This window comes from Macrobrachium rosenbergii, chromosome 21, assembly GCF_040412425.1.
Source record: "Macrobrachium rosenbergii isolate ZJJX-2024 chromosome 21, ASM4041242v1, whole genome shotgun sequence".
Classification (NCBI taxonomy): domain Eukaryota; kingdom Metazoa; phylum Arthropoda; class Malacostraca; order Decapoda; family Palaemonidae; genus Macrobrachium; species Macrobrachium rosenbergii.
Window position 1 is genome coordinate 30,188,144 of NC_089761.1, and position 15,000 is coordinate 30,203,143.

General features: G+C 36.4%; 1 protein-coding gene across 4 annotated transcripts in view; it reads left to right on the forward strand.

Moving 5' to 3' along the window:
- The first annotated feature begins 197 nt into the window (after positions 1–197).
- Positions 198–15,000, forward strand: part of LOC136849845 (LIM/homeobox protein Lhx1-like) — a 325,756-nt gene continuing 310,953 nt past the window's right edge. For 3 of the 4 annotated variants that reach the window (XM_067123306.1, XM_067123307.1, XM_067123308.1), the window contains exon 1: positions 198–833. In XM_067123306.1, the coding sequence (XP_066979407.1) occupies positions 622–833 (212 nt within the window). In that variant the 5' untranslated portion in view covers positions 198–621. The remainder of the gene's footprint in view (positions 834–15,000) is intronic. The other variant, XM_067123305.1, reaches the window with a different exon arrangement.

The window sequence follows — 15,000 nt, forward strand, 5'->3', positions numbered from 1 at the left end:
CCCGACCCTCCACCACTCACGGCCGCCCCCTCGCCCGCAGCCAATGGCATCCTCTCATCTCCCGCTCTCCGAGGCCCAGACTCCGCCTCCCATCTCCCCGCTGATGTCGGAGTGGTTGTTATGGTAACAGGGGCGGGGCCTGCCAACGCGACCCCGCCCCTGCCGCCTGCGCCGTGGCTCTCCTACGGTTTAGTGTTAGTGTTAATGTGAACGGGATCGAGTCGACACCCGGCGCTGACGCTGAGGGCGCGGTGTTGAAGCCTCCTCCCAGGCGACGCGCGCTGTCTCGCCCAACACAATGCTGCAGCCTTCCCCACTCACCGCACCACATTAATACTTTTAGGGTCGTCGTGGCCTTAGGCTGCTGCCCTGCCCTGCCCTGCCCTGCCCTCTCGGCGGCGATCGCGGAAAAGTGCGACCTTTTGTTTCAGTTCGATACATTATATTAGATTTAATTTGTAAGGGGGAGAGGAAGGCCAAACGAGAGATAACACAGAGAGAGAGAAAGCACGAGAGAGCTAGAGGAGCTCGAGAGAGAGAGAGAGAGAGAGAGAGAGAGAAAGAGAGAGAGAGAGGGGTGCGGAGGAGTTGTTTGTGTCGATTGTGATGGGCTGAGTGTAAATGACCAGACTACCTCCAAGCGCTCATCTACCCGCCACCATGATCATTTGCTGTGCTGGCTGTGAAAAACCCATTATGGACAAATTTCTGCTGACGGTGCTGGACAGAACATGGCATGCCGAGTGTGTACGCTGTGCTGACTGCGGGTGCGCTCTTACAGACAAGTGCTTCTCCCGCGAAGGAAAACTCTTCTGTAGGAACGACTTCTTCAGGTAAGCAGCAAAGAGCCCTACCTACCTAACCACACCTCACACTCGCACACACATACGCCCTTTGTCCCCGCCCATTCATCCCTCACAGCCTCTCAAACTCACACACACACACACTCCCCCTTAAAAAAAATATATATATATATACCTGAGGAAAGTAATTAACCTGAATGAGATTGTCATAAGATGCACGTGTTTCTGGTGTTCGGTGGTTTCGCTGTATGGTACAACTGTCAACAGGTACATTTCCGGTGCCCGGTGCACCGCACACAACCAGCGAGCGATTTCGCCGGGCGACAGGAAATTTGCCAGGATATTTTTCTCATTTCCAGGAGATGAATTTCACCTCACGAGAGATGTAAATCTCTCCGACGTAAACAAAACCTCGGACTTTACAGCAAAAAATGTAAACAATCGGGTTGACGTTCATTAAGGAATGATAAATCGGTATTAGCGATGCGCCGATTGATACTGGATTTTAGAGAGAAAGAGACCATCAAAAACCGGTTTCATTATTTCTAACGGTGAGAGAGAGAGAGAGAGAGAGAGAGAGAGAGACGTTTGCTCGGCGGTCTAGCGAGCAATTCAGAGTAAATTGCCTGCGGCGGCAAAAAGATCTGTTTAATACAACACGGATCGATATCATCACTGTACCAACATCATTGTTTACAAACATATCGACGAATTACCTTTTAGCGCTCTCTCTCTCTCTCTCTCTCTCTCTCTCTCTCTCTCTCTCTCTCTCTCCTACATTTAGTTGTGAATTATGATTAATTAGCATAACATGAAAATAACAGTATGAATGTCAATTACATGTGAACATTTTGTAACTTGCAATTCCTATTTCACTTGCGACAAGCGATGCAAAGACTACACCAGAGAATAATGAGAAATAGTAGAATTATAATATATATAGTTGTACTTTGCCAGAAATCATTGATATATGAAAATGAAAATATGCGTCTACATATCTTATCATCAACCACTACATATTATATATATATATAAATAAACATACATACATAACTACATACATATATATATATACACATATATATCTATATATATACTTATATATATATATATATATATATATATATATATATATATATATATATATATATATATATATATATATATGTATTAAAAGCAAACATAATAAAATCAACCTAAACAATTTTATCGAAACTATATACAGTAACTCTAACGTGTACAGTTTTAATAAACCAACACGGCGTGTAAAAACAGTAAGAAATACTCGGAGCAGAATAAAAATTCCTTTAGCAGAAAATCGACCGAAAGATATGAACATTACCCAACGGAAAGCTGCGCTATAAGTCTCCAGGAATCGAGTTCATCATAAAGGAAGTATTAAAACCATTTCCGTATCTCTGAACCCCTCATTAGGGTGAACCGGCACAATCATTGGCTTTGATGTATCCTCAAATATTTTGTCAATTACTTCTGGTGGATTTTCTTTCTCTTTTTATTTTTTTTTTTACAGCTTTACACACACGAATAAGTTGCTGTCTGCCTGGATGTGTGTATAATATATATATATATATATATATATATATATATATATATATATATATATATATATATATATATATATATATATATATATATATATATATATATATACAATTATGTTTGGTGCATACACACATATATATATATATACAGTATATATATTGTACGACAGAGAGAGAGAGAGAGAGAGAGAGAGAGAGAGAGAGAGAGATATGGATGAACAAGTTATTTACATACATTTTTGTAAATATACAAATTTATACATATATACATATATATATATAAATATATATACATATATATGCATGTATATATATAATATATACATACATACACGAGCATACTTTGCGACTATAGTGAGAGAATGTTACCCCGAAGCTCAGCATAGCAGAGATGGCCCGCAGGCATATCACGATCCCCGCTCCCTAGGACTTGTAGTCACTGTAAGTGGGTCCTGCTTGCATCGAAATTGGTTAGAGTCCGATTTGCCTGTCCCCTGTGCGTGCGTGAGAGAGAGAGAGAGAGAGAGAGAGAGAGATTTTTTTTTTTTCGTGCGCGTTTCTACATACCTTTCTATCATAATAATTTCTCATTTCAATAATACGTATCAGCGCTGCTATTATTGTCAAGTCTATTTTTTTCTGGTAAAAAACTATCACTAAAATAATGTCATGAATTATCAATAAATAATTTCATTTCACATAAGTAACTGAAGTTGCATTCTGATTTTCAAATTCAATTTTACAATTACACACACACACACACACACACACACATATATATATATATATATATATATATATATATATATATATATATATATATATATATATATATATATATATCACCATCACTATCACCACTTCACAAATATCATCGTCATCAATATTATCATCATCATCATCAATATTATTATTATCCTTGTTCATGATCACTTTATATTTACGGGTTACCTAAAATTTTCGATTTTATTTTTTAATCTTTACTCCATACAAGGATTTCCAATTCTTGTTTTCTTATCGCACAGGAAATTTGTAAACAGTTGAAAAGAATTCCCTTTTTTCTCGAAGAAGTGTATCAACTTGGTTAACAGCAGGGTTCAATCTCTACAACATTCCATTTGTATATTAAATATGATATACATATGCAAAAGTACATGTCTCATATATATGTTACAAACGTCAAGTATTTCCAAGTGCCAATATTATACATATACAACTATAGCATACACAATGAGGTCTAATATACAACATATACAGATGTGAGTGTATGATCGTTCTTGTATATAAAAATGCACCCTTATTTACAGATGGGTACATATAAAAGTATTCCAGATATTTCAGACCCGTACATACAGTTACATATACCATCAAAGAATGTGGACACATTTAAAAACCCCAGCAAAGTGTGGAGTGTATATTAGCCTAGGCTATTTTATGTACCTGTCTGTCTCTCTCTTTACTCTCAATTTAATGCATGTATACATACGTACATATTTATATATATGTATGTATATATAATATATATATATATATACGTATATATATATATATATATATATATATATATATATATATATATATATAATGTCGGCATGTATGTGTTATTATGATGAATATACTCAGTTATTACTCTTCAAAATATTAGTTCATAGTTCACTTGAAAGTGAGAAAGTTTATCTGCATGTGATGAACAGTTTTTGGGAATTTTTCTGGGCCTAAATCCATCACCATAATCCTTGAAACAAATCACATGGTGTGTGTATAAATATATAAATATATATATATATACATATATATATATATATATATATACAATATATATATATAATATATATATATATACATTTTTATTACATCACATTTGTTATTCACTAGACAATAAACAGAGGTTTGTAACTTAATATTTAATATAATATATATATATATATATATATATATATATATATATATATATATATATATATATATATATATATATATACATTTATATAAAATATATATATATATATATATATATATATATATACACATACAAACAACACATGTTTTCATATGTACACAACATAATTTAATGTATATATATGTTTCCTGGGATCGCCTCAGATTACTCCAAAGTAACGTGTGGCCCACAAAATGAGTAAAAACTCGTTGGGCATAAAGGTATCCAAATGATGGGTCACAGCTTTGCATTGTATCGTTTCCTGTTCTTATTTACATTTTATTTTCTATGTCAAAACTGAGTGACTAATGGCGTGGGTAAGGCGACTTTCCTCCTGGGCACCATTTTGATTTTGATAACTAATAATATTTACGTTGTATATCAGGTCCACAATAACATCCAGTGGTGAATATTATTGTGGACCTGATATACAGCATATCCCGTTCTCGATCTAGAAGAGAGAGACCTACTTACAGTGTTTACGTTACTAGTGTGATTTAAGCATTTTGATAATCTTATTAGTTTACATACTATAAATGTATTGGCTCTATTCTTTGTAATGGTTTTGAACTTGCTTTGAAACACCTGAGCATACAAGCAGCTAATCAGGGAGGAATGGTAGATATATTAGAATTAAGTAGTATTCAGAAGTAATTAAGTTTTCTTAATGAACTGACTTACTAAGGTTTGTTTTACTGCTGATAGAATATCAACATTCAACGACAGTGCTTGAGTAATTTTAACCAGTCAGCCACTCAATCACCTTTCTAAATACTTCCGCATCATAATAACATGATTGAGAATTACAAGCCACAGTAGTGTTAAAAATATTTATGTACAAAGTTAAGAACGAAAAGGAGAGACTTTCCGATACTACTTCGTATTTCTCATCAGTCCTACTAAGCCATTTTACATCAATAGAATAAAAAAAAAGTTAATAACGAGATAAAGAAAACTAAGCGTACCATCAACCTGCTAATTATATGCAAACATCTCGTTCTCACTGAAAAACACATACAATAACATACCCAGACGAAAGAGGTGTGTTTTCCAAGCCATAACTTCCCCAAAACCCCGATGAAAACACGAGAGAAAATAAATGGGCCTCCAACCTTAAGTCACTGAGGATGGATGTGGGCGTCAATGACTCTGCTACTTGTGCGACGCCAGGTCAATTTCAATCAATCTTATTGAAGGTTCGGGCACCGGGTTCGCCCTACTTTTTTTACTGCCCGTGTTCCTCGTGGCTTTCTCAGCCTCCTGTTGGACAGAGCTCTAGAGCTTCCTCTGTGGTCAATCATATATATATATATATATATATATATATATATATATATATATATATATATATATATATATATATATATATTATACAGTATATATATATATATATGTGTGTGTGTTACTTTTCCCTTCTCTCTTTTATTCCGTTTTCCTCCCAGTTTGGGCTAGATTAAAAGCGCATTCGGTTGCCAGCCCCAACGGCCTTTGGATTGAAAACAGAAAAGACCGACTTTGGATTACTGAAGTAACAGCAGATGGTAGATATCTGTTGACTGAAAAATTCAGACGCAAAATTCTGCTGACTGCTGAATCGACCAAAAAAGCCTGATGCCTACAAATCAAGCCTCTGATTACTGAATCAACCACTGTGAATCGGTCCATGAATACATAATTAACCAGGAAGGACTGCTGGACACAAGACTGGCTTTTGATCGCTGAATTAACCATAAAATAATGCATACTATCAACCACCGATTACGTGAGTACCCATGAAAGATTACGCGGGACAGAATTACCTTTTGATTACTGAATTGATCGTGGAAGAGTGATGTCTCCTAACCAGCCCAGTTTTCACCTAGCCAAGAGGAACCTCCCATTGCAGAGGTCACCTTTGATTACTGAATAATATATGAAGGTTTGCTCGGTACTGGGTCAGGCCCTAAAAGAGCCACTAAGGATTTAATGTGACAACAGATTTAGTCCCTGGCTATTGAATTAGATTCAATAGCCATGAATGAGATCTCACTGGCCACAGGATCAGCCCTGGCTGCTGAATCGACTATGAGGGGCTGCCAGCTGCTTGAATCAGCCACAGGATGATGGTGAATGAAGGACTGCAAAATAATAAACCGAGATAATATTAACGTGGGTCCTTCACAAATTTTACCATACAGAAGTGATTAATACTATACTGCACAGAGGATTAAGAACTGATTAATACTGTACTGTACAGAGGATTATGAACTGGTTAATACTATACTTCACAGAGGATTAAGAACTGATTAATACCATACTGTGCAGAGTATTAAGAGCTGGTTAATAGTAAACTGTGCAGAGGATTAAGAACTGATTAATACTATACTGTGCAGAGGATTAAGAGCTGATTAATACTATAAAGTACAGAGGAATAAGAACTGATTAATATTATACTGTACAGAGGATTAAGAACTGATTAATACTATACTGTACAGGGGATTAAGAACTGATTCATACTATACTGTACAGAGGATTAAGAACTGATTAATACTATACTGTACAGAGGATTAAGAACTGACTAATACTATACTGCACAGAGGATTAACAACTGATTGATTAATACTATACTGTGCAAAGGATTAAGAACTCATTACTACTATACTGCAGAAAGGATTTAGAACTGATTAATACTATACTGTACAGGTGATTAAGAACGATTAATACTATACTGTACAGAGGATTAAGAACTGATTAATACTATACTGTACTGAGGATTAAGAACTAATTAATACCATACCATACAAAGGATTAAGAACTGATTAATACTATGCTGTACAGAGGATTAAGAACTGATCAATACCATACTGTACAGAGGATTAAGAACTGATTAATACTATGCTGTACAGAGGATTAAGAACTGATTAATACTACACTGTACAGAAGATTAAGAACTGATTAACACCATACCGTACAGAAGATTAAGAACTCATTAATACAATACTGCGCAGAAGATTAAGGACTGAAAAATACTACACTGTACAGAGGATTAACTTGCAAATATCACAAGTAGCGTAAAGATAGCAGAACAGCGCTGCGCAATCTATAAATATGTAAATAAACAAAAGGAGACGCTCCCCAGAAGCATCACTCACTGCCGAGAGATGATAGATCGAGATAGAAAAGTGAGAGAGAGAGAGAGAGAGAGAGAGAGAGAGAGAGAGAGAGAGAGAGAGAGAGAGAGAGAGGGGGCAGTAACCCTCAGGGTACCGAGACCTATATTCACCCCCTCATGCGTCAAATACCGTACGACACGTCCCTGACGAAAGTGATGGATTAGAGAGTGACGAAATGGGAATAAGCCTTTACCCTGCTTTGTTTTGTACATACGTACATACAAAACATGTATGGCGTTTTACACTGAACGGATGGAGAAAAATCACCAATTGGTAGGAGATAGTTTTCAGTTACTATCATCTTCATTTCCAGTTCAGTACAATACAATAGGTAGGTGATAGTTTCCAAGCCCCAACATCTATATTTCCATACAGTACCTGCATCTATGCGCTGAAAAAAAAATAATACAATAGATAGACAGTTTCCAAGCGCCATCATCTATATTTCCAATATAGTTTACCTGCATCTAAGCGCTGCAAAATAAAATAAATAAAATAATAAAATAGATAATAATAACAACAATTATACCAGTAATAAAAATCTAATGAAAACCGACTTCCTTGTACTGATTATAGCCTACATAAACGCCAAATGTCCTTTGTAAGCAACGCGTTTATTTACTCGAAAAAAAAAAAAAAAAAATACAAATTTGAGTCCTGGTGTTATCGGTGGAAAATCGAAACAATAAAGAAGTCATGTCGCCACCCACAGCAGGTGGAAGGAAGGGAATACACGAAGGAAACGTCTAATCAGTGTAGAATGACCAGCTGTGTCTTACCACAGGGGTTAAAAGCCCCGTCATATTTCCTGTTTGCGTTTGCAGCGGCTCTTATCAGATCGCTGCTATCGCCTTAACTTTTCGAACAGACATGAGATAATGACACACAAATGGGAGAAATATTGAAAGAGATGAAACGGCGGAGAACTACAGCAGTACACGAGCCGTTTTATATCGTGCTGAGGCGTCGTGCAAACTCTCTTTTAACTCTTGGTTTAACGAGATCGGTAAAAAGTGCATCTGATTGCTTTACTGTTGCAAATGATAGGAGTTTGGTTTTTTATCGGATCCTTCATATTACCTCTCTCTCTCTCTCTCTCTCTCTCTCTCTCTCTCTCTCTCTCTCTCTCTGAGATGCGTAATGTTGCGTACAGGCATTTTCGCAAATTTTCTTCCATGGTTAATGCATATAGATGAATATACACACCATACGTTTTTGTGTTTTCGCCGGTAAATTCACTTACACCCATTCAAAAAAATTACCCAGGAACCTTAAAACCTAGAAACAATTACCCCATCGTCCTAGAAAGTGTATTTTTTTTTCTTTTACCCTATGCTAAGATTTTCATATCCCATGAATCAATCTAAATTTTCACTCCTGTGGGCATTCTAGTTAATTCTACTGTGTGGCAAATCTGAAGAGTCTACTCTAATACCAAGCAAACTCAGATTAGTCCACTGTAAGGATAACCTACGGGGCAATGAAGTGCATATGCTTTCATGCAAGAATACCCTACGGGCAATGGAGGGTAAATGCTTTCATGTAAGGACGCCTCAATGACAGGGAGTCTGGAAACTTTCCTAAGAACATCATCCTAATGGCATGCAAGATCTAAATCCTCATTCTTAGGACATCCAGGTGACCTGACATCCTAATATGAGGACATCTGACATCCTCCAGCCTATATCGTACATCCTAAGTTCTCTCCTGCTGGAGATTCTTACCGCCTTTGTCGACACGCCTGACTCTCCTCTACAGCCACCTTTTGTTCTTATGTCACAGCCCTTGAATCTAAACATCCTTCATATTTTTTGTAACTTACCTCGCATATTTGGGTAAATATGATTCGACGTATTTTCAGTATCACATTTTTTAGAACCTGCATTCATCAGCATTTTTGCTATCACTGTTTATGTATCATTCAAAATCAGTTAACATTCATATGGAAATTTTCTGAGTCATTAGCTTGCATAGCAAGCTTCCGCAGGATGGAAAATGTCCATATGTGGAAACGAGAAAACAAAAAGCGGGAAATAACAATAACAAATGAATGCTGAGATACACCAAAAATCCAATAAATACACAGTAAAGTACACATGATAATGCAAATCATAAAAACTGAGGCAATAATGCTGACACGAGACTAAAAGCATATGAGATGTAAATGAGAAATATAAAAACGAACTACAGACAATATTACTTTATATATCCTTTCGTCTACTCCGTCATGCTAGATGTCTGTCTTATCTACATATGTAGATGAGGGTTATTGTCTTGCGTCTTGTTAATAACGAAGGCCGGTTTTATAGTGTACTCTTTCCGTGCGAACTCTCTCTCTCTCTCTCTCTCTCTCTCTCTCTCTCTCTCTCTCTCTCTCTCTCTCCATGCATTTCTAATTTGCTGCTTTCAAAATTATTCATCTGGGACATTCTCTCTCTCTCTCTCTCTCTCTCTCTCTCTCTCTCTCTCTCTCTCTCTCTCTCTCTTTCTCAATCATCTTACTTCTTCCGCTGGCTTTCAGTCATCCCCTGAGGAAATATCTCTCTCTCTCTCTCTCTCTCTCTCTCTCTCTCTCTCTCTCTCTCTCTCTCTCTCTCTCTCCAAACGTTTCTACTTCTCCCAGTTACTTTCGCAGTCACTACTTAAGGGAAATATCCGTGCGTGTTGGTGTGTATGTTTGTATGTGTTATTTTTACTGTGTATATTTGTATGTTTTTTTTTTAGTGTGAGCGCGCGCGCGCACGCATCCTTTTTCTTCCAGTTTCTCCCAAAGTCATTCCTTAGGGAAATGTTTGGACGTCGCAGAGGGCGACGGAGGTGACGGCCGGGCCAACTATTGAATTACTCTGGAATAAAGTGTTGAACTTTCAAACTCCGATGGAAATATATTAGGCTCTCAACGGTCTGCTACTGGGGATGCAAACTTTCTGCTCGTAACGGCTACGTTCCCTTTTTTTTTTTTTTTTTTTTTTTTACATTTTTTTTAAAGGGAAGAGAGATAGGGCTTTTTTTTTTTCTTAACACCTCGAAGCAACTCTCAACGAGATTATGAGAGAATGAAAGAGAGGAGAGACCACTTGTGAGAAGATATATATAAGCGTTCTGGCGAGAGTCGAGGCGTTATGATGCTAACTTGGGAACTTGGAAGCAAGAGTGATTAACGAGAAAAACGTGCTCTTCTGTTTCTTTTTTTTTTTTTTTGGGATTTGTTTGTTTAATGCATTTGTTACACGAACACACACATAGAAGTATATGTTCACAGGTATTCAAAAAAGCATACATGCGCACTGCATTCATTTCAAATATGCACATGAGTGTTTTATAGTGGTTCTCTCTCTCTTCTCTCTCTCTCTCTCTCTCTCTCTCTCTACCTCTCTCTCTCTCTATATATATATATATATATATATATATATATTATATATACATACATATATATATATATACATATATATATATATATTATATATATATATATATATATATATATATATATATATATATATATCAGGCATGAAACGAGCTGCAAAAATCATAACAAGGATTAGCAATATTCTAATACACTCCACAATTGACAGAGGATTTGTAAAAGCGCATAAAATTCGATTTTATTCCTTTTTGCAGACCATACGCGTCGTGCACTAAACAAGCAAGTACGCTGGCTTAACTAAAGTGATATTACATGCACGAGGAGCTTTGTACTGCGTAATGTGCATAATACACCCAAGTACAACTGTTCAAGGTGTCAAAATCATTCAGTGAAATAATTTATTTGATATCATCACTTTCTCGTGATCTTAAATGGAAAAATAAAAATCAAGTTGGCGAAAGCTTCCTGTATATAGCAATGTACTACATACTACTGTGGACTTTATTTTTCCATTCAGTGAAACTGCACTTCTTAACCTCTGGATATCCAATTAAGGAGGTTTCAAGACATATTCTAAACCTATAAAAAGTTTGTTATCAAAATCATTTAACGAAATAGATAAAACTGCACTACTTAACCACGGTACATCCAATGAAGGAGGTTTCAAGACATAACCCAAAGCTATCAAAATTCTTCGAACGAATAATGTTTCGAAGTTTAACTTTCTGTCAAAACCACAAAATAGACTTTCTGTTACCAAAGCAACAGAAAATAGCTCTTTACTGGGAAGAAAACAGCTAAGGAGAAGGAAGGAAATGAGGAAGTGCATTACACAGAGAGAGAGAGAGAGAGAGAGAGAGAGAGAGGCTAGGAAGTAGTCCCACCATCTCTGCGGACGTTGGTGCACCATAATAATTGTGCTCTTTGGTTTCGTGATGAAATCTGCCTGCTCATCGTAAGGTCTTTCTGTGATTTTTTTTCTTTTTTCTTTTCAAATACGAATGTTGTCTCTTTCAACGTGAAGTGGATTGTTACGGGCATCGCCATTTTATTTCTGTTGTAGGAATTTCCTTACGACTGCTATTATCAGGTGCAGTTTTAGAATACCGGTGTGTATAAGTGAAAGAATCTTTTGATTCAATCATTCCAACATCTCTCTCTCTCTCACTCTCTCTCTCTCTCTCTCTCTCTCTCTCTCTCTCTCTCTGTTCTTCTCTTCTTTAATAGAATAAAGTATCCTTGATTTTAACTCTGTTTTCCTCTTGATATATATATATACACATACATACATACATATACACACACACACATTACATATATATATATATATATATATATATATATATATATATATATATACATATATATATATATATATATATATATATATATATATATATATATATATATATATTATATATAAACATAATTATCTACTGTATATATATTCCTCTTTCGTGCGCATACTCTTGCCTTATGTCACCATACATCAAACTGAAAAACATTTCCAAAATACTTCCATTTTCTTATCCCGCCTTCACGCGACAGTTACGCCCCACGAAAACCACAGCGTCACAAAACATCACTACGAAACATCACAGCGCCCCCACACCCTCCCGCCCCCACCAGCTGCGTTCACTTGGCGTGACACTGAATAATGTAACTCAATTTAGTCTTTAACCAGAACAATTACACCCAGACAGATTTCGGACCTTTAAATGCCAGAGCCGTAAAAAAAAAAAGAAAAAAAAAGAAAATATGTTATTCATTGAAATCTCTTTCGCTTCTATTTCCTTTGAAGTTATGTTAAACGTGCGGCATTTCCAAGATTTTTTTTTTCACGGTTTTTTGGTTTTAAAAAGGCGTGAGAAGATAATCAACTCTGTCTCCATCCCCAACCGCCGGGGGAGGGGCCATTTTGTGAAGAGCAAATTTCCTATGGATTTCGGGCTCTTCACGAAATCAAAAGATTTAACGGGATGGTAAACTAAGCCTGGGTCATAATTGTAATTTGTTTCTTCAAAATGCTTGAAACAAACAGTTAAAGAAGTTTTATGACATTCTGAACGGATCAGCTGCCTCACATAATCCACGTCATATTTATGATGAGAAATCAATGTATGAACAATTTTGTGTACATAAAAACCAAAGAGAAAAAAAAAACTCAATATACGGTTTTTCCATTACTATCAGACATCAATCGGTGATTGAAAAGAGCGTACGTACATTAAACGTCAAAGTATAAAAATAATTGGAAAACTATTTATCAAGAGACCTTGTGCCCTACAATATATAAAAAACTAAATAATTTTGTTTCCATCAGGATACAGTCAACAAGTTCCCTCAGCCCCTATACTTGTCCTGATTTGGTCAGATATTCCAGTGCTGATTTTCATGTCATTTTTTCCATCGCCAATATTCTGTCAACATCTCTCTGCTGGACACTGCTGAAATCCCTTCGTTAACTTTATGTTAGATATCGGCCATCATGTTGTTAATCTTCTTGCATTACAGAAAACAAAAACTCAAAAGTACCTGTTTGCTTTTTACGCAAATGTAGAACGTAAAGTTGGAAAGATCAGTGTCACGTGATATCTTTTTTAACGTAAAATCGGTCCGTCATTTCATAAATACAGATACACGACACCTAAATTCAGCCTCTAATAAATTCCGGTAATGTTACAACAAGCCTATGCATTCTTTTAACCTAACAGCGAGTCCAGTTTTTTTTGTGGTCAAAATATAAAGTGGCGTGAATATACGATGATATCCCCAGGACAGTTTACGATACTTTTAGAAAAAATAAGTGCAAAACCTTACGCAATCTTCATCATGGAACTTTTCTGAGCTTCTCTTCCTGTAAATAGGAACTTTGACATCACATATATTCACTAACTAAAGATAGCCCAAGCCTTATGCTTCTGGGACACGCAATTCGTTTTTACAAAATGATGGTGGAAAAAACTTGCACAATCTTTGTTATGGAACTTTTAAACTTCTCTTCCTGTACATAGGAACTCTGACATCCCATACGTATTCACGCTAGGACTCACTGCCGCTAGCATTATGACTAAGGTCTGCTGCAAGTTTCATAGCGCTTGGCACTTCAAAAGTGGATCAACCGCCCATTTTGTCATGGTCTGGGACTAACCAGCAAGCGTTCAAAAGCATTCAAGCATTCTTCTTCATCCTTTTGACGTTATCAGATGGATTTTAGGTCCCCAGTAAAAGTAACATCTTTAGGATTTAAATGTAATACGATGGAGATTAATTAGTTAATGACTGAGGTTTTTCTGGCGTCACAATGCGACAGAGCCTTGACCATCGAAGCAAAAGAGAAGCTTTACTTTTTTGACTAAAAACATAAGACAATCGGTTTCTCGTAAAGTCAGATAACGTAGAGGGCAGGGGTTCGTTGGCCCCCCCTGCCGTGGGCTGAAAGATGAGCGTGGATAAACAAGACGGAGAGAGGAAGAGGTGATTAGGAGAAAATGAAAGGTGCCATACAGTGCGGAAACGAAAATGTTGGAAGTTGGGGCTCACCGAAGTTTGTGATCATTTAACTAAAAAATAATGTGAAGTTTGAATGTCGTTTACTTTTATCTGTTTTTTTCTGTAATAATCTATGCTTTATTTAAGCATGTTTACTTTTGTTTGTATCGAAGTTTCCTTTTGTTAGTAATCAATTCATGTTACCAATATCAATATCTATGGAGCATCACTATACTGTGACCGGAAATAATAAGTAAAAAGCCACAACAATATATATGAGAGACTGTATTTTTCCAAAATACAAAAAGGGTTACAAAAAAGGGGGGGGGCGCTTTCGACCGTTGTGCAAACGGTCGAAAGCTCCCTTTTTATTAACCCCTTTTTTATATTTTGGTAAAATACCATCGCTCATATACATTATTGTGGTTTTTTACTTATTATTAATAATCAATATTAAAGATAAAACTTTACCTACTTCTGGTCGTCCTGAAGTCAGACTGATTGACCTAGACCTTAACTAACCGATCCTCTGGAATGTCTTAACAGTCAGTTCTGGAAGATTTGTTCTGGAAGATTTTGCACACTGGAAATACAGCCTCGCAATGATGACCACACATGGGTCAAATTCAGCGATGAATTAAAACATCGAGAAACCAAATGGCTTACCCCGATGAAATTTTGGAAA